Below are 26,982 nucleotides of genomic sequence, written 5' to 3'. Positions count from 1 at the left end.
TGGCCCAGTGGTTCTTGAGAAGAAGATTTTTTAATGACCCCACCCTATTTTTGTCTTTTCTTGATTATCTCCCCTTGTAAGGGGACTTGGCCCTTTATTTTTACAATTTAAACTCCCCTTCACCTAGGGATACTTTGTACCAAGTTTGGTTAAAATTGGCCCAGTGGTTCTTGAGAAGAAGTTGAAAATGTGAAAAGTTTACAGACGGACGGACGGACGGACGGACGACGGACAACGGGTGATCAGAAAAGCTCACTTGAGCTTTCAGCTCAGGTGAGCTAAAAATACCAAGCTGTCTAGAACTACCAAGGTAATTTGAGGGGCTAAATAACGTCTGTCGTGCAATTCTTGTCGCTCGGCCTGCTCAAAAGAAATCAGAATACGTACGTAAACGGAATACGCATGTTTAAGCTTATTTAATAACGTCATGTTTATGATGATTTGATATATACACAATTTAGTTGCTACCATCCTGCTGCTTTAAAAAAATCTGGCATTCTCAATGTGCACTGCTCACTCAAATAGACTTCTTGTTGTGGGATGTACGCTCCTTGCCATCAGTTTCACTTCCGCCCTAGTCGGCATTATGACTTCCGTTTGGGCAGTACACAAGTACTCAGATGGACACGGTTTCTCCAGATCTGTCTCCTACGGGCTATGGTATTTTCGGCGGTGCGGGGGATTCCGGATTAACGAGGAGTGCACCAAAGGCAAACTTTTGCAGAAGGATATCGAATATTTTGGTCCTGAAGGTGGTATATTTTATTTTCATGCAGTAGTCAAGTAATTTTGAGCATGAGTGATTACGTCTTGACATTTTCTGTATTTGCTTCTATTTCTGGAACTGTTTTCGACACGTGAATGACTCATGCAATCAATAACAATAAGCTCTGTACTCACTTGTAATCCGCCTCTATTATTACGCGACAGGATTGCACCAATTCTGTCTGATAATGTGACAATAATGAAGGCTCGAAATTTAATACAGTTTAATGTGAAAGATTTCGTCATCAGTTAAAGATCTCTGACATTCCTTTACAGCGAGATACTTACTTAGTCATCACAGCATATCCATAGAGCTAAAAATAATCCAACAATCTGCAGTCTTAAATTTTATCGCTTCTCATGAGCTTTTCTGGTATTTCGATTTATTATATTTACTATACACCAAAGTTTATTTGTAACTTAATAACACCATTAACTTACCTGGTAAAATAAACGTAATCTGAATTTGAACTAGGGCCATTCCAAGTTTTTTCTATGTTAAGCGCCCGCGTGCGCCTTGGTTTTTGATACCCCATATCAGAAAAAAAAAACAAATTCAGGAGTCCTGAAATTGTTTATTCTGGTCGAAATCACTGAATTCTGTCAATTTCTCTAAGTATTTGTCTACAATATGTCCTATTTGGAATATTGTAAGCATTCAATACCTTGATTTTGCTGAAAAATAGATATTTCTACAAGAAAAATAGATTAATGGAATCAAATCCTTTTAATGACATCATTTTTATGACTATAAAGACTTGTGTTTTACTTTTTGGGTTGTGTGTTTTTTGCGAATAGGTAGGTAGGTATTTGAAAGATGGGTGGACGCTAAACATAGAAAAAACTTGTAATGGCCCAGTACAGTTTCAAAACAAAGCATTTAAACATTTATCGTAAACTTTTAAGTCGTGATTGAATGTGAGGAAAACAGACCGGGTATATAAATTTATAAATTCTTTACATGAAATTGACCTTTATAGTGATTCAAATCAAATAGATGATTTCACCTCCTCGAATATGTGATATCACCAATTCAACATCTGAATAGGTGATATAACCTATTCAACATCTGAATAGGTAATATCACCAATTCGAAAAGGTGATATCAACTATATACATATATAAAAGAATGTAAAAGAATGCAATAATGTATATAAAAAGAAATTAGATTTAAACCCCAATATAGACGTCGGAAAGCGATTTTTTAAAACTGACATTCAAAAGCCATACTTTTTTGAAAAAAAAATATTTTATTTCAAAAGGTAAGTATACAGCTTTCAGAACTGAATCACTCGAGTATGTCTCCTTCACCATAACCGGACATTTGAAGCTCTGAATCAATATATCGAATTGGTAATATCACCTATTTGATTTGAAATGGTGATGTCACCTATTCGAATAAGTGATATCACCTATTCATTTTGAATATGTGATATCACTTATTCGAATATGGATATCACCTATTCAAATTATGAAATAACAAATGCTCCCAAGACTAGATCTCTCTCTCTCTCTCTCTCTCTCTCTCTCTCTCTCTCTCTCTCTCTCTCTCTCTATATATATATATATATATATATGTACTGTATACATTTACTCTATACAAGAAGTAAACATTTCATGCAGTCTCTTCATAATAATAATGAAAAGAATGTAACCAAAAATATAGCAAAAATGTCTGCAATTGAAATATTTATAACTTTATAGAAATCGATAAAAAATGGTATACTAAATTGTCTCAGTCTATGACACGGGGGAAAGGGCAGTCCGAAACTACTAGGGTTGATCAAAATCTATTATTTTAATATGTAGAATTGAGTTGTCCTGTGTACTCTTTTTGTATATACATATAATATATCAATAGCCCCCTCCCTGATTGTTAAAAAGGAGACTTACAGTGAATTTTAGATTATCTGATCAATGCAATGCCAAAATAGAAGAGAAAGTGGTTCAAATTAAGTTCGACAAGTCAAGAGAATCTTTTCTGATCTTTTTTAAAATAATGTTTAAGAGAAACGAAATCAAAATAATCAATTTTGAATCATTGCTAAGAAAATAAAATTGTTCTTCGAAACACTTTTAAAATTTTATCACTTACTTTGCAATGAAGCTAGATTGTCTTGAAGAAGCGACCATTCATTATTAAATGTTGTATGAAAAGCAAATAGGAGATATCAGTCGTTCGAATAAGTGATATCACCAATTCAAAACGAATTAATCAATGCAAATTATTCACATCGAATAAGTAATATCACAGTTAAAAAAGGTTATATCACCTTTTCGAATAAGTGAGTTTCCAATTCGAAACAAATTCATTATGCAAATTATTTGAATAGGTTATATCACCAATTTCACCAATTTAAAAAGGCGATTTCACCTATTCGAACAAGTGATATCATTCATTCGAATAAAGTGATATCACCTATTCAATTTGAATGAGTGATATAACCTTTTCCAATTATTCAGATTCTACTGTATTGATATTCTGTACAGGGGGTTAGGTTATTCAGATTCTACTGTATTGATATTCTGTACAGGGGGTTTGGTTATTCAGATTCTACTGTATTGATATTCTGTACAGGGGGTAAGTTATTCAGATTCTACTGTATTGATATTCTGTACAGGGGGTTAGGTTATTCAGATTCTACTGTATTGATATTCTGTACAGGGGGTTCGGTTATTCAGATTATTCTGTATTGATATTCTATACAGGGTTTTAAGTTATTCAAATTCTATAGTATTGATATTTTGTACAGGGAGTTTAGTTACTCAGTTCTACAGTATTGATGTGGGTTAAGTTATTAAAATTCTACGATATTGATATTCTGTTCAGGGGTTAAGTTATTTAGATTCTGCTGTATTGATATTCTGTAAAAGGGGTAAAATAGTCAGATTCTACTGTATTGATATTCAGTACAGGGGGTTTGGTTATTCAATTATTCTGTATTGATATTCTGTACAGGGGTCTAAGTTATTCAAATTCTATAGTATTGATATTTTGTACAGGAAGTTTAGGTACTTGTTCTACAGTATTGATGTACTATACAGGGGGTTAAGTTATTAAGATTCTACTGTATTTTTTGATATTCTGTACAGGGGGTTATGTTATTCGGATTTTATATTATTTAAATTCTGTACAGGGGCTAAGTTAGTCAGATTCTGATATTCTGAACTTCTTTGAAGAGGAGACAAGCTAATTATTTGTATGCTTATAAAAATTTGATAATAAGCTCCCTAACACAATTGAAATAGAGGACGCATATAGTGAAAATACAGTATATATTGAAACAAGAAAACTTTGATGTTGCCATCAATTGTCGCTCGGGAAATAAATGAAGTAAAATCTTGATCATAAAACCGCTTCGATTTGTATGATAAAGGCATGCGTCTGAATGATCGAGACTGTTTTAAAAAAGTAACTGTTGGCTTCATAAAATATTAATCAGAATCAGACACATGTATCACCTATCATCAAAAATATATTTGACTTAATGAATACAAAACACAAACTGTGTAACGTACGTTTTTATGCGATAAGTAAAATTTAATGTTCTAAAAAAAAAAGGACCTGTTGCTTTGCCGATAGTAGATGATAAGCAACTTTGTATATTACATATGAAAAACATATATATTTTTCAGATATACTTCATGGAAGTAAATATATTGAGGGCTTTTTCTTGTATGACCTACAGTTGGCTTGTCATAATAACCAGGTGAGCGTCGAGGATTAAGGGCCTCATGGTTTTGGATAACCACTGATTCTGTAGTGAGCTAGATTTAAACACAGTCGACTACCTCTTAGGCAATAGCAAGAGACAGAGAAAGTTGGCAAAGATAAAGTGTATACAGATCAAAAATAAATTACGCTACTGGCAAAAGCTTTTACACAAAAGTTAATGCTTTCTGGGGTGCTCTCTTCTGAAAGAATGGGAAATAACAACAGGAGATTCCCCACTGCAGGGCCTCCTTGAAGAAGATAATTGACGTGTGCATATGGAAGGGAAAGAGAAGGTAGATGTAATTAATGCCTCTGTGAGAAATCAGGAATAGGGAGGATAATCCGAGAACACGAAGCTGAAAATTTTCTCTTCTCAAATATTTAATTGAAATTGCTTCCGATGTGAGAGCGTGGCGAACCGAATGAGAATGAAGCGCTAAATTAACTTCACACCTGCCCCTAGTTTGCCGATTGTTTATGTTCTTAGTTTATAATCCAGAAGATGCACACCTTTATACAGAAATCAAACCTGATGATATATGATGTGGATTCCTAGCTCGGGAATGGAAAACATTTGTTTCCGAAGATAAAAATACTATCGAAGTATAGTTCTTTAAATTTGTAGAATTCAGACTGTCGGAGTTTGAAAAAAAAATCCTCTTGCTGAAATGTGAATTTTTTTTTCTTCATTCGCTGTTGACTGTCATTTTTAAAAACATTTCTTTTTATTTTTACACAAATTGCGTTTTGGTTTTGTAAGGTAGCCGGTTAGACTGGCGAAGTTTCAGATTTGTTTTTATTGGAGCTAAGTGATTTTGTACTATTTCTAGACGCGATGTTTTCCAGGTGGAGAGAGGCTACAATCTATATGAGACTAGCTTTCATCAGTTTTGTTCTGGGTTTTATTTTGTATGTTATTGGATTTTCTACCATATACTGGGAGTATTTCCAAACCACAGAAACTTCAACCAAAGTCATAGGGCTATGGAAATACTTGCTGGAGTATAAATACACCAATAACGTCCAGGAAGCCAGAGATTATCTCAGTAGTGCACAAATACCCAAATATTTCTTTAACTCTGGTAAGTTAAGTTTCGATTTGCAAGGAATTAAAAATGATACGAAAAAAGCTTTCTCTTAAGTTTCGACATTTATTGTACATATGGATTTCATTTCATATTTGCTGGAGATTTCAGAAACAACAAAAAAATATTGTTGAAAACTAAAAATTAACATTGACAGGTATATTTGAATACCGCGATATCTCCAGCGTTTGAAAGTTACTGCTTTTTATGCTCTAAGCATGCACATGGCAACGGAAAGAACAGACTCCAAGCAGAGCTTATATAAATTCTTTGATTTTATCAAACTTGATAAAGTTTTATTAAAGAGGAAAAAGTATTCTTAATTCAGAGATAAGAAAATGACCCTGTAGCGAAGTACAGTGTTTTCGCGTAACCAAAGATTGCTTCAAAGTGGTAAATATAGAAATGAATCGAGAGGGAACAGAATGCTTTTGCATGGAGAATTGTAATTGACGTTTATTTATGTCAGTGACTAAGAGAAATAGCTCCTTCTGTTAATCCAAGTATCACGGCACTGTTGTTCTATACAACAGTTTGTATGTTAGAACGTTGTTGGCGCTATAAGTTGAGTGAAGTGGTTGTCAGTGAAATTTTGCAGGAAGTGCAAAATCAGAGGTGTTCATTCTTGAAATTGTTTTCCTTCTATGAAAAATTTCAAATTTTATTATTTTTAAAAAGAATTACGATGATGATGATAATTATCATTATGTTGATTAATAAAATCGAAGGAAATACACACTTACATGATATCCATACAAGTATAATGACGCTTTTCTGGTTATTCACTATTTTAGGCATTCATTGCGGTCATCACTGATTCGACAGCTAATATGGAGGATATTCCGTATTAGATCGTTCAATGATTGGTTAATCAGAGAACCGATTACAGGAAAAGAGAAAAATGGAACAGGATAACCAACAATACTATCGTCTCTTTCCATACAAGAAAGAAACTCTTAGTCAGAACTTGTACTGTCCTAACAATTAAATCGATGAAGATTCCGGGGAAAGTTACAAAGAAATTCTTGCAAACGACGTTACAAAATCGTTTTGTCGTTTATCAACAGAAGCCGATTCGAATTTTATTTGTATCTCGGAAATTGCTTTTTTGGCGAGCATCGCTTTCCACTTGAGAAAATCCAAAAATACGCCTTGTTAGCACGCGCTGATGAGTTCTCCATAGGCTTCACAGTAGGGGTTGTCTTCGGGCTTTACCGATTCCTTAGTTTTTCATTCAAGAAAAAGACGTTTGAAAGCTCAGTATAGTAAAGACTGCAAAATGTAGAATTGTGTACTTTGACTTTGAAATATTTATTTCTGATTTTCCTTCCAAAGAAACTCTAATGAATGATACTTCCCCTAATTTATGTGCAGTGGGAAATAGTTACAATTGTGCTCACTGATTCATCTGGCACTGTCAAATTCTAGAGGAAGCTATAACCCCACATATGAGTTGCATCACATCGTGATAAACACAGCAGTGTTCTCCTGGGCATTTGTTTAGGGATCAAAACCTGTCAGCGGAATTATTAACACTGGCCCTGCTTACAGGTAGTTGCTTGCAGTGACGTAAGCTTTGGAATTCATGGAACGTAGAAAGCTTTGGTTAACTTTTACATTCTGAGCAAATTAAAGAAAACATCTAATAATAGTGTAAACAAATACATGCGTAATGACGAAGATTTTTTGTCCGATTAATGCTATGTTTGCTTGTCGATTTATGATCAAAAATTCCATCATTATATACTGTAAGACCTCTCTTTACATTTAGCATGTTTAGGGTCAGTGCTTTCCGTAGTTTTATACTACGTGTATTGACAGTGGACACTGTGCATACCTATTCAACTCGATTTTTTATTCATAATCATAAAATTTCTTCCAAACTAATATAAAAAAATTTCCTGTTTCGGTAATCTTGGAAGAATCCGCCTCACAATGTCTAAAGGCATCTCGATCTTATCTCAGGATAAAACTTAGAGCCGAGTATTTCATTAGTATCTGCTCTTTCTGGTAATTTAACCTCACTTTACAACTTATGAGAATACTTGATGGTTTGATGATCGAACCATTTTCTTTTATACTGATATTCATGTTGGTTCCGTTTGACACAAGCTGTGGAATGCCTCGGTCTGATATGTAATGGTTATATTTCACAGGATGGTTCCGTTTGACACACTGTAAAATGCCTCGGTCTGATATGTAATGGTTATATTTTACAGGCTGGTTCCGTTTGGCACACTGTGGAGTGCCTCGGTCTGATATGTAATGGTTATATTTTACAGGCTGGTTCCGTTTGACACACGCTGTGGAGTGCCTCGGTCTGATATGTATGGTTTTATTTTACAGGCTGGTTCCGTTTGACACAAGCTGTGGAATGCCTCGGTCTGATATGTATGGTTTTATTTTACAGGCTGATTCCGTTTGACACAAGCTGTGGAATGCCTCGGTCTGATATGTATGGTTTCATTTTACAGGCTGGTTCCGTTTGACACAAGCTGTGGAATGCCTCGGTCCGATATGTATGGTTTCATTTTACAGGCTGGTTCCGTTTGACACAAGCTGTGGAATGCCTTAGTCTGATATGTATGGTTTCATTTTACAGGCTGGTTCCGTTTGACACAAGCTGTTGAATGCCTCGGTCTGATATGTATGGTTTTATTTTACAGGCTGGTTCCGTTTGACACAAGCTGTTGAATGCCTCGGTCCGATATGTATGGTTTTATTTTACAGGCTGGTTCCGTTTGACACAAGCTGTGGAATGCCTCGGTCTGATATGTATGGTTTTATTTTGCAGGCTGGTTCCGTTTGACACAAGCTGTGGAATGCCTCGGTCTGATATGTATGGTTGTAGCCCTTTTGATACTACTGTTGTACTTCTTTGTGTCCTCGTGTAAACAGAGGAAAGCTCTCTACGCCATTATCTTATTCACATTTCTGTCAGGTGAGAAACATCATTAGCATCTTAGAAATGCATGTCTCTTAGTGCATTTAAACTTTACGGTTATTCAATAAGTCGTTCCAATTTATTTTCCGGAGTGAACTTGAAAATATTTCAATATTCGAATTGATCTCACTATCATTACAACATGTACATATCTACACGCGTATTTAGGCCAGAATTTTATTTGTATACATTTGATGCGATTGCAATGAGAAAAAATATTGCGTGCACCAATTTGAAGATTAATATATCTACACCAATTTGAAGATTAATATATCTCAACAAGTGCATGGAAGTTTTTGTTTAAATATTTTTGAATTTATACAGAATTACGTTTATTTTTTTTTCAGTTTTATTTATCGTTATTGGCATCGCTGTTTTTGGTGGGAAGATGGATCAGATGGGCTACTCTGTCGGATGGTCAATGGGACTCGCCATTGCTGGCGCCTTGTTGGCATTTTTTGCAGGGATAATGGAGGTTCTAGAACTTCGATAGCTTTTTTTCTTTCAACGATTTTTGTGCCAAACTATGGAGAAGGGAGGACAAAAGGCTCTTTATGAGAAATCGGATCCATAGCATCCATTAAAGATTTTGCAGACGTCTGTCGAGTCTATCATTACCAGCGAAACTTATTTGAATAATTATTTTCTTTAAAACTTCATTTTGCATTTGAATATAAGTATGTGTATTGTGCATGTATGTGTTTTGTATGTTGTAAAACTCGAGTTTTGCGATAATTTATTAATTATATGTATATAAAATATATTAAAGCAATATATTTACAACAACAAAAAATCATGTACCCAATTCTTCGCATTTTCTTTTAGCCAATGGCCAAAACAGTAGCGTTGGAATAAAACAAACAACATCGTAGATTTATTTTTTATTTTCATCACACATAATTTACCTGTGGACTCAACATGAGTGAACAAATGAACTGGAGTCAATAAACTGGGTCCTTAATTTCAATGAACCATTTATTAGTGGAAAAAATGAAAACTATATCATGCTTTGAATATTTAGTCTTTAATTTCACAACCATGTATGGTATCTCAGTCATTTACTGCATATGAAGACTAGGGTGGTTGTAGATGACGCTTGATTGATGACTTGTTGGAAACTTGAAAAGCTTCTACTTGTTAAATAATCAGACTTCAGTTGTGTATGTCAGGAGGTCAGCTGTTCAGCAGCTGATCATGACATCAGCTGTTTGTCAGCTGCCTTTCTTTTCGTCCAAAGCTCGTCTCATCTCTAAGGACTTGATCTTCAGATCCTGGAGCTGCACAACTTCTTTCAGCTACAAAAGACGACATAAGTTTAAGTTATAAAATGTTAGCAGCCTGCCATTGCCTCCATGAATTAATATCATTATTTAATGAAATGAAGACTTCAAAAGTTAAACTGTGGAATAATACCGCAACAGAAAATACTTAAACCAATAATATATCATATTACGCTTTAAAAAGTCACTGGCATTAACGTCAAATCGGCATTCAGCGTTAAGAATTCCATAAACCAATGAGAAAAGAATCATTTGATGAAATTTTCAAGGCTTTTTTAAGTACAAGTTAATGGAAACAAAATACAACTGTGATATCATCTTCCTCAGTCACATCCATTACACATGCATCCATCACCACGTGGCATCTGGTGTCACGCCAGTAGGCATACAAGCAATGTATTAGGTCTTCTGTTTTTATTAATCAGATTGCTATGAATAGTATTGACTTTTATTACCATTTTGTTCTCTGCCTCCAGGAGATGAATTCTTTCATTCAGGTTCTTGATTATGCTATCTTGACTTCCGTTCTACAATAGGAAACAAACATCACTTTAAATCCGACAATATTTGACATACATCATCCCTTTGAGCCATAAAGAAGATTAAACTGTCACAGAAATCGTCAAATTCGGATTGAACCTTGTTTATTATTGAACAATAAATGGTAAATCAATCTGATTGAACCTTGTTTATTATGGACTTTGCTGCATAGTTTAACAAATGGTAAATCAAAAAGCGGCAATGAAAACAGGTGCTTGAAATCTCATTGAATTGTGGCATCGGTGCTATCTGTTGTTGATAGCTTACGGATTCCACAGGAGATTGGCTATAACTTGGGATATCTCTATGCCACTTAATGGTAATAAATAATTACATTTCAAGTTCTTATGTTCATAATTTAAAAGTTTTTATGAGAAACTGTTGGTACCTTATAAAGTGTGACTTGCAGTGAGTTTTAATCGAGAGAAGGGGATTCCGTTCTTCTTAAATCACGATAAATCACGATATTTTTCTGATTACTCATTACCTTTATTCAATGATAATTAACACAATAACCCAATACCTTTCTTCCATGATAATTAACACGATAACTCATTACCTTTCTTCCATGATAATTAACACAATAACTCATTACCTTTTTTTCAATGATGATTAACACGATAACTCATTACCTTCCTTCAATGATAATTAACACACAACTCATTATCTTTCTTCAATGATTATTTTTAAACACGATAACTCATTACATTGCTTAGATAATTTTAAAATAGTAATACTATAATTCATTACCTTTCTTCAGTTATAATTACTACAATAACTAATTATTACTAGTAATACGATAACTCATTACCTTTCTCAGATGAGCGTTTGGTGTATTGGACGGAGACCTGGACACCTCTTCCCCTGGTATTGGACGGGCTATACTCGGTACAGGAGGGGACAGTAAAGGTCCAACCAAGGGGGTAGGACTAAGCAGAGCCGGGGCATTGGGTTGACTACTCCCCGGCATTGGGATAAAATCGTCATCGAGCTCCTGAAACATGAATCAAATATGGAGATAATAAAACAAATCTAAAAGGTGTATGCTTATTCCATCTGATGAAAAAACATGATGCTCACCGCTCTAAGCCAGTCCGGGACTTGTGTATCTTCTTCAGGAATTGTCGCACTTCTACCACCTGATCTTGGTCTGTCACCAGAACGCGGCCTATCGGAAGATTCAGCAGAACTTGGTCGATCCTGACAAAATTTAACCCCCCAAAAATTAATAATTCAAATTTTATAATGTAATATTGGAAACTAATGAAATTAGAAAAACTAAGTCTCACCGCTGTATCTGGAGTTTGTGGATTTCCGGAATCACTCATTCCGTCCGACTCCGACACCGGTTCACTAGAAGAGATATCCTCACTTCCGATTCCGTCCGAGACAAACGCACTGTCCTCTTCCTGGACCGGTTGTGGAATCACCACTGAATAGAAGAGGTCAAAGAAACGTCCATATCAGCAACAGAAAAAATTAAACCAAACTACAACCATTGTTCATATTCATCAAAACAATTATTGTTTTCAACTCTAGTGTCACTCGTTCAAGACATAAATTCCGTGTCAACAGTTAGAGTCCATTTCATATCAACATCAAAAATACTTTCTGTGCGGATAGAATCTTTATTTGGAGGATTTAATTTGATTCTCTTCTTTAAATACAAACAACAGATCACCGGTTGCCACCTTACACAAACACGAGGATACATTATCATGTAAATATCAGTTTCTGATTAATTGTTGATTGGTTTTGGTACCGTTTCATAAATTAATAAAAAAAAATTGATGGGAGAAACAAGGGTAACAAATTTACATTATTTGGTTCGTATGACAGGCCGATTAGTTGAATGATCAAAGAATTACATGTTTTCAACAGATAAAAAGGCTAGTACAAACTTCTTGGCATTTTAAGATTGCAAATTACATGTATTTTAGATCTAATAATTCGTAAAAATGTGCATTCTGATATTAGTTTAATGCACAGTACAGCAAAACTGATATAATTTTCGCTCAATTAATCTGGCATACTAAAGGATATTGGATGTGTCTAGTGACCATAGAAAACGATAACGATCAGCCACGATTTGATTATATTATTTCCATCACTGTAAAAACTGGCTAATGCTTATATTCTTTACTTTTTTTAATTCAACTTTAACTTTGAAAATCTGTAATTCTGTTCCGTATAAATTTCTACAAGATGAATACGGAGAAAATGTCCCCTTCGTTTTCAAAATTTAAAAAGACGGTATTGTTGGAAAACTCAAAATAAAAGATGCAAAACAAAGGATAACATTTCGTATCTTTGTTTCTAAGGGAGAAAAAAAGTTTTCCCGCTTAAAATTTGATATTCACAAAGGTCCAAGGTTTTGAAGTTAAAATCAACATACAGTATTTAAAACGACATTTTTTCAATCGAACACATAAATGTCTCAAGAAGTTCGTGATCCGGGGTCTTGGACTCGTTAATGTTGAGCTTGATCACCATCAACCAGTAATGGTTATGCTATTTTTTTAAGGGGGGGGGGGGGGAGGGGCACAACAGATAAGGTTTTCAATAACTTGAAAGATCCCGTGACAATCGGTGAAATTGACGCTGTCTACCGGTGCATTTTACCTCTTTTGCACATTGCTTTCACTTTTCTAAGCTCGCCGCTTGCAGAAAGTGCGCACTCTCAGTAAAATCGTTCTCTATAGAATGCAAGCGTTTAGTTTCTATTTAATATAATTATGTGAATATATACACTTGTAATATATTAAATTAACATGTATGTATCTTCAACCTTTTTCATGGATTAAATTTTACCCACTGTGTCACTTTTATTCTCTGTATAATAAGCATCAAATGGCTTTTTTGTATATGCTATCATTCATTTTGACGTTTTCTTTTTCACGTGTTTAGTGCATGATTCTGTTCGTACGTAAACTGTAAATTTTATATGATCATAAAAAAAAATCATACATGCTTTTATAGATAGATAGATAGATAGATATAATCAGTTTAGACCTGCTTTTCGTCCACATATATTAGACACGGGTTTCAGGAAGAGGATTTAATTGATAATTTTTTTCAGTTTCATGAAGATGTTCAAAATAAAATGAAAACTTTTCAAAGATTTATTCCCCGTACCCCTGATGATACTAATGACAATAAAAATGTGCACATTAAAGGTCATAGGTGACAACAAACAAATAATATAGTAAAAAGTCATTAGATGAACTTATATCACCTAACAGATTATGGATGGGTCTCACTACTATGTGAAATGGTGAATACATGTATTGATATAAACAACAACACAATACTTGAATTAAATAACAGAGCAAGATACAGACCTTTAAGTGGAGGATTTTCTCTAGCTGTTAGAATGAGAAAGTGAAAGTTAAAATGACTACAAGTAGAGAAAGGTGTACACTAGCTATAGACTGCTAATTAGTCTAACACTAACGGATTGTTACTGTCTAGTCTATAGAGAGTATAATATAATATAATTTGGAATCAACTACAAAAAATGAATGAAGATTTTTATACACAACAAAGCTTTCAGTTTAAAAGAGTCAAAATGCATTAGAATTGAAAATCCAACCATAAGATGTAGTCATTAAACTTGGAATATGTCCATAGGTCCCATCCAATCATTCCTATATAATAAAGCTTGGGGGAAATACTTGGGAATATAACATATAATGATCATGATATGTGTATTAATTTAGTAGACATCGGTCTTCTTATGTTTGACTCCAGTTCAGATATGTTTTACTCATCAACTAGTGACAACTCTTCTCTCAGATTTTAAATTATCCAGGTTAAGTAAATAAGTCTTTTTTACCTTGGGGCAATTTCATCAAATACTGGCTTAATTTGAAAAAAAAAATCTTCTTTTACAATATTCCAGACAAAAAGTTACACAGAAAATCTGAAATTGTCAGTTCAAGGTCAAGGAAAAGTCAAGGTCATCAGCAAAATGTCAGTGTTAAAAGGAAGATGGAAGTAACCAACACACTTATGTTTAAAATTTAACAAAGAAAAGTAGAAATTTTAGATCAACATTTCAACTTCAATGAATACTCTAATCTACAACAATATCAAAGAAGATAAATTAAAATCAAAGGCAGCTGACTTTATAAAAATTTTCATTCCATGACCAAATTTCATCCAACCTTATAAAATTGTTTATCATGTGATTAATTTTTTTTAATATCAAGTGCCTGTGATTAAAATATAGTGAAACTTGCTTATCCAGAATCTAAGAGACCCATGTATTTAGTTCCTGAAGCTGAGATTCCCTATATCCACATAAGAGAGGTCTGTTAACAATAATAAGTTTGAATATACAAATATATAATGTATTATTACAAAATATTACAGAGTGCTTTTTTTAGAGCAGGTATTGATGATGTTAAGCACTTTAGAGAAAACCAGATACTTAAGACATACAAAAATGAATTATTAATTATAGTAATCTTACCAGTTTAGTACAAGAAGAATTTATTCTACAAAACTAATAGTGGGGTAATTTTCACTTCCTTGTAACCAGAATTTACATATATTAACTTCTTTCCCTCTCATCATTTTTTTCTTCTACATAGACAAAATTATAAAGGGAATTTTAAATGACTTCTCAATTTCTAATAAGCAAGTTTCAATAAAATTACACCTAACACCTTAAAATCTACAGATCTAACAGACAGAAATACTATACTTTATAATTAACCCTCACAATATGACACTTACATTTTGGGGATGAAACTCTTGATCTTAAAGTCTTTTGATTCAAAATTTTCTCTGAAAAAAGTAAAGTTTTCTGATTATATATTAAACAGATGGGAAATCAATGATAAATATGTACTTATATGTAAATGTTTACAAAATTTGAAAGAACAGAGTTGAAAATGGTGTTATTTTAGACTTCTAAATATCTAATAAAACTTTCAAGAGAGACAAACTAAGAATACAATAATTATATACTATAAACTAAGTTATCTAATGTCATTGATGGCACTACACTTACATGCACCACCATTAACTATATCATGTACAGTGATGGTACTACACTTACCAGCTATAACTATGTTAATTTATGATTGGACTATATTTACCACTTATTTCTATGACTAGGGCAAAGGTGGAATTCAACTTACAATTTGTATACTTGAGATGGTAATACACATGTACCTGCTGATTATGAACTGGCTAGTTTTAACTCCTGTTTGCTAGTGATGGAATTTAATTGTACAGAAATAGCTAAAATACATCTATGAAGGGATAAACTCTTCAGCTATGAATTATACTTAGCAGCTTAGGCTGTAATACATCAGTGATTGGACTAAACTTACCAGCTATAACTATGTTGATCAGACTAAACTTACCAGGTATATGTTGATCAGACTAAACTTACCAGCTATAACTATGTTGATCAGACTAAACTTACCAGCTATAACTATGTTTATCAGCCTAAACTTACCAGCTATTAACTACATTGATATCAGTTGTAGGATTATAATTACCAGCTATGACTATGGTATGCCAGTGGTGAGATGATAAATTGGACACACTGTACAATGAACCAAATATAGGCCTTGGAAGACAACTGGACTTGTTGTTTGGCCCCTTTAATTTGTCAGAGAACACAGCTCCCAGTCTTCCATTGTCACCATTCCCCCAAGAAAACACCTGGTTCTCTGTACAACGTTAAATGTGAGATATTTGAAGTCCTCTAGGAAATTGGGATGGGAATATTTTGAGTGTATAGAGAGAAATGAAAATAAAATTTAAGTCAAACTGATATCTTTAAAATCTGATATCAATTCCATGCAAAAATTGATACAGCTGTTAAATATGTAAGAGGTGATTCTTACCATTAATGGCTACTGTGAATCCATCACCACAGGCAACTTTATCTACCACCTTCCCCGTCAACCCCCCACCCACCCTACAGATCCCACGGTGTCTCCTAAAATCCCCCGTCCCTAGCTGTCCATACTTGTTAGATCCAAAAGTGTACAAATGTCCATACACTGTAACAACAGCAAATTCTACATACATCACAGAACAAGAATGTAGATTTCAGTGTTGTGAATGACTTTCATGGTTAATTTATGGCTTCGTGCAAACGTTATTAAAATACATGTATATACACTTTGTTTTTGTTTTTGTTTTGTTTATAATGATCCTTACAATCAACAGCAGCAGAGTGATCCTTCCCAGCAGCCACCTGGGCAATGAGGAATCTAGTCAAAGGCTTCACGGTGCTGAATGTGTATTTACACGGAATGTCATAAACCTGTACATATAGTTAATGTCCTTGTTATACATTGCTATGAAGAGTGAAACCAGTTCCTCATATAACAGAGATATTTATTTGTAGTCCATACCTTGACTTTACTTTTTCTAAGCCCAGAAGTCTCAGAATTAAATCCCAGTTTGTTGTGTTCATTACTGCCTGCTGCTAACACTCGACCATTCATAGTGATCAAGAATGTTCCATCACAACCACAAACAACATGTTTAAACAGGTGCTTCCCTGGTGTAGCAACCTTGAATGAAAAAAAGATTTGTCTGAGAGGCCAAATGTTATTTATTAGTAACAATTTCCTGTTTATCCTGCCCAAGTAATAAAACTGTACATAAAGGTTATGTTCAAAGTAAGAAATTAAGTAAAAATCATCATAAAAGAATTGACCAAAGTAAAAATTAAGGCTGACAGATAAAAAAAACAGACACCAAAAACAAAACGTGTGAAAATCTTCAATTTTGCAGTGCAAAAACATACATTGACCTAATCCACATTTTTTATTTGTGTAAAACATTTCCATTTCCCTCTCGGAATACTGTAAGATTCTGATTAAACAAATCATTTCATACCTTCTGGGGAGCTGAAAAGTCATCTTCTGAACCAAGACCAAGTCTCCCTGAAGCAGACAATCATATAAGCAATCAGAATTCTAACTTTTATTTCCAAAATCAAAGCCTACTTGCTGGTATAGATAGAGTGTATATTCAATAGACATAATTTGGTAAATTTTGACTGGCCAGACATAGAAACCAAAAAAAAAAAGAAGGAAATTCTTTGAAATCTTACCAAACTCGCCACACCCCCAGGTGTATACATCCCCATCCTTAGTGAGAGCTGCCACGTGGTTCTCCCCACAGGAAACTTCATCCACAGGGTTAGAAGAGAAAAATGGCACTAGTAAAGGGGAGAGAACTTCATCTTCATCCTCAACCCCAAGACAGCCATAGTAATTAGACCCAAAGGCATGAACCTTACCCTCATCTGCATAAAAAAAAATTTCATAAATAGATAACATGTAACACTTTTGGAAAACCCATCACTAAAAATGTATCTTATCAAACATAGGACAATGCTAGTTTTTTTTATGCTTGTTTATCTTTATAAGGGAATTTCGAGTATCTAGACCTGAGACACAGAGGGTGAAGTCCTCTCCACATGACACTTGTATAACGTCTTCTAAACCCTCCACTTTTTTGGGAGCTTTGTATGCCGATGTGTTCCCATGACCAAGTTGTCCGACTATTTCTGTACCACCTTGTACATTCTGTGATTATAAAGAATCAATGGAAATTTACACTATGTTTAAATCTTAAGTGATTAAAACCAGAAAAGTCCATTCACGACAAGTACAGAATAACTCCATCTACTTACTGCCCATGTATAGAGTTCTTTTTCCATGGTAACCACAGCAAAATGAGAGTGACCAGCAGCCACCTGAATAAGGACAAGAGAATTATTAAAAAACAGAAAAGATCTATAAATATTTTTAGACTCTATCAAACACAAAATTGTTTTTATGGAACAAGTTGTGTGTCCTTCAGGTGTTCATTTTTGTAAAATTATGAGTCAGACAGACACATCACAAAACAACTGGAGAGACATAATTCTAGATTCTTTGCAGGATTTGCATTTTTTTCCCTTGACAAATAAGTCCTGTTCTTGTGGCTTTAATTTGATTACCTGTATTGCACTTTTTCCCTTGACAAATATGTCCTGTTTTTGTGGCGTTAATTTCCCACCTCCCCATTGATAAACCTGTAATTAGATCACAAAGAAATTACTTGTATATCTAAACAAAATATCCATGGTCAGTGAGGCCACAAGGTTATAGATCACAGGGTGCATTACATTACTGCTACGTTTTCAAAATAGTCATTACCACTTCATACTTATTACTGCTACAAAATAGTATACATTATCGCTACATTTATAAGTATACATTACCGCTACAATGCCTCTTCTGTTAGCCAGGGCCTTATGCATACATGTACAGATGTAAAGTAGTACAACATCTATATGCATAAGACCTGTTTCCCCTGCTCGCAACGACGAGGTGAATGTAAAACTTTGAGCAAGACTGGTTTTTCATTTCATTATTTAAAATCCTTAGCCATTTAATTTCTAAAATACACTGTTTTGCAGTTTTTTTTCTACACATCTCCACACTTTAAAATTTAATTTTGAAAGTCTTATTGTATTTCGATTACAGGCTGAATAAATTATATTGAATAGAACTCATATTGAATTGTACTTCGACTTCCACTACATTGTGAGTGAATTATATTGAATATATTCTGTGCCATTGCATGCAGATTTGTGTATGTAGCGGTAAGGAGTGATATTCACCGATCGTCTTATTGATAAGATGCAGTGGTAATGAGCACCCAAAATTTAGATGAAAAGTAGTGGTAATGAGCTGGAATTTTTTTGCAATATAGTGGTTATGCTAACTCCCAGATCACAATGTTGTTTTACTATTATAAAATGTTAATCAAGTAAGTAATTGCTTTATTTTAGTGACATGTGCCTTAAATTTTTTGCTATTTTATAGTAATCAATCATGATGATTTACCTCTGTGATTTTAGATTTAATGATAGGAATAGTTTCCATGGAGACAGATGAGAGCTGCCTTAGTTTCCGTGACAACGTGTTGAGTTCCCATACTCTCTTCTCCATTTCTTGGACATCAGCAATCTCTGTGAACTTTGAACTGGTCAGTAATTCCTCTGCAGAGGGTCTATCTTTGGCATTTTTCTGAAGCATCCAGCTGACCAGGTGCTGAATGTTCTCCGAGTACTGAGGATCTATATCCCCCCGTTCACCCTTAACAATCTCATAAGCCAATCGCAGCTGATTCTAAATCATATAAAATGGAAAGTAGTTTGACTGTTAGTAACTCTATACAAATTTATTGCATAATAAGCATAAAAATTGTGTGGTAAAGTAGTTAAACCTTACGGTGGCATGGAAAGTCTTCTTCAAGGTCAACAACTCATACACAACACAACCAAGGGCCCACATGTCCACCTTGTGATCATAACTAAACAAAAATAAAGTTATAACACAATATGCCAGTGTTTGTTTCAAATTTCAAAACAAGATGTGTTTATGAAACACTGATGCCCCTGTATGAAAGCTGAAGGCCAAGGTTTAAGTATTTCAAATGTAGCTCAAACTCTAAGGTCAAGGTCATGAAGTCAAAAATGTAGGTACCAAAAAAAGGTCTTGTCATAGGGAATTAACATGTGAAATAAGAAAGCCTTAGCACCAACCATTTGGAAATTATGGCTGAGGTTGAAGTTTTTCACAAGTAGGTCATACTCCAAGGTTATGAGGTCAAAATATTGGTGGCAAAGAAATTTGTCTAGTCACAAGGAATACATAAGTAAAAAATAAAAGCCACAGTGCCAACAGTTCAAAAGTTATAGGCAGGGTTAAAGTTTTTCAAATGTAGGTCAAACTCCAAGGTCAAGATCATGAGGTCAAATAAGTTGGTACTAAAGAAAGTCTTGTTACAAGGAATGCACATGTGAAATATGAAAGCCTTAGCACCAATTGTTCAAAAGTTATGGCCAAGGTTAATGTTTTTTGTGGACCAACAGACAGACAAACAAACAGGCACATGGATCAAAACCATATGCCCCCAAATCTTTGATTACAGGGGCATAATAAGAATTTATCATTCATGTTACAAAATATTCTAGCAGACATTTATTTCTTTATTCATGCATGATTTATATACAAATTCTGAAAGCATTCAAGTGACAACTTTTACACATTGAAGACCTGTCTCTTAGAATTACCTGTCTCCTTTAATGATCTCTGGGGCCATATAATATGGAGTTCCCACAACCTTCAAATATACAGACGGCCATACACAGATTTTAATATCATAATTACATACCAATAACTGATATCAGCATCACCGATTCACCTATTCTTATAAAAATGGTTAATACAATCTGATCTTAAATTCTTACCGTTTCAGCCATTTGACTCTTGCTCTCAAGAATTCTGGATATTCCAAAGTCCCCCAGTTTGATTAAGTCTGTCTTTGTGAGAAAAATGTTCATGGTTTTAATGTCCCTAAAATATAATAATATATTGTCAAATTCAAATCTAAAGTCAATACATTGAATCAAAATTATTGATTAATGTACCGTGAAACACGCTTATAGCGAACACACATATAATGAATTGACGCTTTTAGCGAAGTGATTTTCTTTCACTGTGGCTTGAAACTAAATTGTACATTAACGAATATACCAAAATACATTTATAACAAAGTAAAATCATCTGTCCCTGGCTCTTTGTTGTAAGTGTGTTTTATTGAATAACACAATTATGTTTATGTTTAAGAATTGCATATTACATGTATTTTTGAATCAACAAAACTTTGCAAACTTACTTCAATGTATAAATTAAATACCTAATATCTAGTACTTTGGGTTATGAACACCTGTAAATTGGAATGAAGGAATACATATGGTATATATACAGAGGTATGAAGCAATGCACACAGGAACATTGAAATGCACAAAATATATTATTTCTTACAATTTGCTGTCTGGTATATATAACATGAACTGCACAAATATGCCTTACCCCACCCCACCTCTTTCTGAACAATCTTCAAGTGGAGCATAATTACATAAAATATGATCTGATGAGATAAACTGTTTTCTTCAATTGCTACATTTACATATTCTCTCAAAAAAGACTCCTTAAGAGGATCAGCTTTTGTGCACCTCTACATTCAAGAAAGCAAGAAACAATGGGTTAAATAAATCTAGAATACTAGTATTTATAAAATGCCCTGTTAATTTCTCCATTTATGGTCTTCTTGACAAATGTGAAAGAAGCAAGACAAAAGAATCATTAAAATACCTAATATGTTTTAAAATATTTTTCAAAATTTTTAAAATCCTGCCAAAATAAGTACATATTATTACACATACAAGAAATTTGGACCAGACGCCAGAGGTTTGTCATATAATACTGATAGATAAGATTGTATTCAGGAGATATACCAATAAAACCTGGGGAATTATTTTTTTCAGACAAATATTCCCAAAGGTCACTTGATTTTTTTCCCCAAATACAATAAAAAATTTCTTTAACTAGAAATTTCTTATCGTCATTTTTTTTCCCAAAAATTGAGATAAATACAACAAACAAATTAGGTATTCAGTACTCAATGTTTTACCAAGATATCTTAAAGTGAAACGATGAATGGACAGAGCAGACACAAAGCGTACACATGTTATGACGGTGTTAAGGACTGAGGTTTATTTATAGATACAAAGTAAACATGCATGGTTAAAAAGATTAAAAGAGGAATCAATAAAAGAATACAAGACAGAAAATAAAACCTGAGAGACACAGTGGATGTGTTCATCGAGAAATAGCAAGAGGTGCCCTGTATGAAAATATTCTGAAGATGAAAAATATCAAAAGAATCAGTGTTTGATACCATGTGAGGTAAAATGAAATGAGAAGAAATGCATAATTGTTAAACATCCAATCACAGAGAAAATTTATGTTTAAGCAATTTAAAATTGTTACAGGAGCGATGATTTGTGACACAAACTCAACCTTCAATTCACAATATCAGTAAACAAACATTTCTAAAAAAAAAAAAAAAAATCTGAGTTTTGTTTTGCTTGATGGAATGTTTAAATTAGATCACTCTAGGCTATGGTATCAACATGTCTTATAGGTAGAACATGTGATAGAATTTAGGATCTTGTAATTACAAACCTGTGAATAATGCCAAATTGGTGGATATATTGTAATGCTGAGGCTGTCTGGTAGAGATACCACTTTACCTGCTATAAAATAACAGACAGAAGTATTGTAAAGCTTTGGACGAGTTTGAGAGACTATCAGATTTCCTTAATTTATTCTTTTTAAAATGCCCATGTTAGATAACAAAAAGATTATAATATAATTTTACCTCCTCCGCTATAAGATCATTACTCTCACAGTGTTGAGCAATTTTCATGGCCAGATTTCCTCCTAAAATGAAACAAGCACTATTCTTCTATGCTATTCTGACTGTGGATTACTCCACTCATCTGATCAGTACAAAGGACTTGCAGTGGGTCTGAATGGTCAACAGGGGATGCTTTCTCCTCCTAGGCACCTGATCACACTTCTAGTGTTTCCAGAGGTGTGTGTTTTTTGCTCTGTTTGTATCCTTTACTGGATTTATGAAAGGATGACTGCACTTAACGCCTGTTTTTGGGTCTTTTCGGTTGATTCTGTTGCTTTTATATCTAAACCTTATTTCACTTTTGTATGTTTATGAAAGAATGCTGTCAATTTGGAACCAAATTTAAATCTTAAAATGATTTTAGACTGTGATACAATAAAATGGTTCAATGTTTTTTGTCCTTACTGCTTTCCAAATATAGTGAATTTACACTTACCTGCCCTTGATTGAACATTAGATATTCATGAGAGGTGGAGCTAACATTGTAAGAATGGGTCTAAAATTAGACTTGATAAATAACAATGTCATGTTTGGAAAAAAGAATGTGATCACTCTTTCCAATCTCCCTCTCCATTCTGTATGGCACAAATATACTTCTGACAAAGGTTTCAAAACGAAATTAACAATAGGAGCACGTCAATGTAATTCAAGCAGAATTTATATCAATGCGAGATGACTTAACGTGTTCAAACACAATGTCCTAGTTAGCACAAAACATGCTACCTTACAAGTCACATGACGGAATTTAGTACTCACAAAGTTACCTGAGGTAAGAAATCATGTGGTGAATTATAATATTCAACATGTCACAATCCTTGGTTACAACACAGAGATTGAATGTAAGAAGAAGCAGTTTTTTCTCTTTTTAACCATGAGCGCATGTTTGTCCACCGGTATTAATCTGATTTAATGACCCCTGCCTTTGAAAACAGATTCAAACTTCATAAATACACACTTGTATTAAATGTAATTACATAAAGTTGTAGATTGGATGTTGACCATTCTTGCAATGAAAAGAAAAATGCTTGTTTTTGAAAGTTTATTTTGTCGCAAATTTCACATGTCCTTAAGCACAGTCATCCTTTATCAATGTTTGTTATCTTCACCTTTAACATTAGTTTAGTCTTAATGCAATTCCAAGATAAACATACTAGTATCATATTGAGATTCAAGGGGCTTAAGGATGATATTTCATGATATATTATTTTGGGCAAGCACATCTTCTCAAAAGTAATTCATGTTAATTCAAAAGTACAAGCAAAGAAGTTGTATATAGTGTCTTTGAACAAAACTTCATTCAGGTGCAAAACTCTTCATAATTATAATAAGCTTAATAAAATATCCCTTTGGTGTCATTAAGCTTACTTTTGGGATTAAGATTTACAACCTACCGTTGGCATATTCAACTTCTATCATAAGAGTCCCTTCATCCAGGAAGTGGTTGTAGTATGTGATAATGTTAGCATGGTTTAACATGGAGAGAATATCCACTTCTCCCAGGGCATCCTTCTTCTCCCTCTCTGACAATCGAGAGAGATTTATCTCCTTCCATACCACTAAACTGTTATCCTAAAAATAAGAAAAAAAATTGATTAAGCAATAGGAATTGAGTTCATTCAACCAGAAGTCTCTGATGAGACAGTGGCTCTGCTAGAATTCTTAATACCTCAATAGTCAACCTGTGTACCACGCAACACTTTTCAAAACCAAAGAACATATTAATGAAAATACATATATCTTAATGTAAATTATTTGTGTACAGGCACCTGAAGATTATCAATAATTTGCAAAATACAGCCCTGTGTCTAAAATTACCATCCTCTGTATTTACAATCAGCTTAATTTTCTTGATGAAATCCATTGGAAATCTACAACGTTCAACACTGTATGACACACATGAAAGCTTTTCACTGCACGGTAGAATATACAGTAGGAAAAATATTAATTTTCAATACTCTAGGAACACCAAAATGTATATTGCTTCTGTTCAATTTGATTAAAAACAATTACCCTTATAAAATATTGTAAAAATATAACAATTGTTCGTTTAGAATTAATTTGGGTTTTTTTCCCCTTGCAATTCTTGAGGCAATAACTTTTAACCACCAGAAAATGGGTCCCCAGTTGGGCATCAAATGTAACAGAGACAGGTTTTGTCTCCATCTGGAATTCAACCAGGGACCTCTGGTGTGCCAGTTCAGTGTTATAGATACTGAGCACAGGCACTTGTTTCTGTAATAAATTTTTGACACATAGTTTAATAATAACACAAGGTATCCAACTCCGTATTACACGGAGTACCCCCCTCCCTCAGAATCGCACGCATTTACAATTTCAGAGGACATGCACTGGCAAACTGTTCATACCTATGTCTTCTATGATAATTTATCTACACAACCATATATGGCATGCATGTCTTCATTTTCTTTTATCCCTGTAAACAGCGTCATAACTCTGCTCGCCAAGTTGAACTCAACCATGAAATGGTATGTGCTAATCCCGGGCACAGATTTTGATTGGCTGAAAATCTGTTTTTAAAATTAGATCGTAAAAATATCGTAATGCTTTAATGGAAAATGAGAGGTAAACAAATTTTATTTATTCACTGCAATATTTAAACACTGGAATTGAATTTTTAAACTCACTCATTTTTTAAATTTTGCTCAGTATCACAGGCACTTCATAATAAATAAAGACGCGCATGCCATATATGGTTGTGTAGATAAATTATCGTAGAAGACACAGGTATAAGCAGTTTGCCAGTGCATGTCCTCTGAAATTGTAAATGAGTGCAATTCTGAGGAAGGGGGTACTCTGTGTAATTTGGAGTTGGATACCTTGTGTTATTATTATCCCATGGGTCAAAAATTTATTACAGAAACAAGTGTCTGTGATACTGAGCTAAAGAGTTAACCCACTTGCTGAAGCTAGTAGGAAGCAGTGCATTACTGTGTTATACACACTATCATGCTAATACTGTACAGTAGGAAGAAAAATATTTTAAAAGAATTTCACTGATAAATTTATTTTTAGCTATCATCACCATTAATCATAAATTATAAACCAATATCATACAAAGAATTATTTTTGAATAAAAGTGTAGATTTATAGATTTGAAATATTATTTAGAAACAATAGGCATCTTTCAAATGCACAAACTCTTCTGGCTCAGATCTCTCTAAAAATTTAAATTTTGGTAGTCAGAGACATGCCACTGATACCATTGTAATGTAGTAGTGTGTGAATAGCTTAGTGGCTATTCCAACACAGCCATACTTAACCCCAATACAATCAACTACAAGAACAAGAGGGCACAGTCTTCGCTACCAAATTCCATAATCCAGAGTGCAGAATCACCAACAGTCCTTCTTCCCTTCCTCAATCTGCCTATGAAACAACCTACCAGTCATCGTTGTCCATGCTCCAACTTTGGAGGGATTTAAGGAGCAGCTGCACTAACTCAATCCATATACCATCTAGAGTAGTGCTGTGTTTTTTAACTGTACATATGGACTTTTATCTTTTAACTTGTGAATGTTTTGATTTTAACAGCACACTTCTGCTGGGCATGCGGAGCAAATAAAGTCTCTGATAATACTCCAGAGGAGGTTTGCAGTTACTTGGAAGAAGAAGAATGTATAGTACTCTGTACACAGAGGTGAGTTCATCTGGTACCATGCGTTTTACACACGTCCTGTGCCATCTGCTTCCGAAGAGAGAGAAGTGATGTGCTTGATTGACAGGTGCAGGTGTAGGTACTGCAGGAGTGATTGGACTTTAAATATTGTAAATCTTGTATGTTGATAGACTGAATACAAACACTTGACAAATATAAACGTTTCTTCTTCGTTTACCAGTGTTGTCAGTTTATACGTACAATACTTCAATTACCTCGGCTGAGATTCTGCTCTCTCGATATTTGGATTGAAACCTTTTAGTTTGAAATACGATCCAAACATTGAACTATACATAATCTCAGTCAAGATTAATTAACTAGTAGAGCTTTCACTGTTTAAAAAAATACAGATCACTGCATAATCGTCGCCAACTGCAGCAGCCTGAGATGGCTTACCTCTGTTTTCCGATAGAGAACAGCTTCCCCAAACGCTCCTCTCCCTAAAACTTTGACAAATAAGTAAGAAGCTTCGTGAACTGACTCTGTGGTAGAAAGAACATGCACTAAGTCCTCCGAACCGTCATTCTCGGTCGCCATTTGTAAACAAACTTACATAGGTAAAGGGGGTTAACTCTAAATCTGAAAAAGTGCCATTCGGATAAAAACGTAAAAAAAAAATTCTTGGCCTCCTCCGTATTATGGAATACACCGCCAGTTTTGTGTGTGGCATGATTAAAAAT

At 34.1% G+C, this 26,982-nt stretch overlaps 2 protein-coding genes across 4 annotated transcripts; one reads left to right on the top strand and one right to left on the bottom strand.

Annotated features, from left to right (window-relative positions):
• The first annotated feature begins 477 nt into the window (after nt 1-477).
• On the top strand, nt 478-9,380 carry LOC133181903 (uncharacterized). 2 transcript variants are annotated; one of them, XM_061316556.1, is made up of 3 exons: nt 478-752; nt 8,360-8,506; nt 8,857-9,380. In XM_061316556.1, the coding sequence occupies exons 1-3, from the start codon at nt 503-505 to the stop codon at nt 9,000-9,002; spliced, it is 543 nt and encodes a 180-aa protein (XP_061172540.1). In that variant the 5' UTR covers nt 478-502; the 3' UTR covers nt 9,003-9,380. The 2 variants fall into 2 exon arrangements, with proteins under 2 accessions (XP_061172540.1, XP_061172542.1); XM_061316558.1 differs by lacking the exon at nt 478-752 and adding an exon at nt 4,797-5,562.
• On the bottom strand, nt 9,378-26,845 carry LOC133181898 (serine/threonine-protein kinase Nek9-like). Of its 2 annotated transcripts, XM_061316549.1 has the most exons (24): nt 26,699-26,845; nt 24,018-24,195; nt 22,588-22,649; nt 22,392-22,462; nt 20,612-20,717; nt 20,435-20,484; nt 19,590-19,671; nt 19,203-19,487; nt 18,311-18,385; nt 18,002-18,064; nt 17,756-17,894; nt 17,417-17,611; nt 17,200-17,246; nt 16,710-16,871; nt 16,513-16,618; nt 16,194-16,352; nt 15,843-16,016; nt 15,070-15,120; nt 13,671-13,694; nt 11,619-11,761; nt 11,410-11,529; nt 11,141-11,323; nt 10,245-10,316; nt 9,378-9,804 (listed from the first exon to the last, which is right to left on the bottom strand). In XM_061316549.1, exons 1-24 carry the CDS (start codon nt 26,837-26,839, stop codon nt 9,721-9,723), a joined length of 2,772 nt encoding a protein of 923 aa, XP_061172533.1. In that variant the 5' UTR covers nt 26,840-26,845; the 3' UTR covers nt 9,378-9,720. The 2 variants fall into 2 exon arrangements, with proteins under 2 accessions (XP_061172533.1, XP_061172534.1); XM_061316550.1 differs by lacking the exon at nt 13,671-13,694.
• Nucleotides 26,846-26,982: the final 137 nt, after the last annotated feature.

The sequence above is a fragment of the Saccostrea echinata genome, unplaced genomic scaffold, assembly GCF_033153115.1.
Source record: "Saccostrea echinata isolate AGI-Se365-2 ecotype Australia unplaced genomic scaffold, CSIRO_AGI_Sech_v1 ptg000009l, whole genome shotgun sequence".
NCBI lineage: Eukaryota > Metazoa > Mollusca > Bivalvia > Ostreida > Ostreidae > Saccostrea > Saccostrea echinata.
Note: the sequence above shows the minus strand (reverse complement) of the source record. Positions and strands in the feature narration are given on the sequence as shown.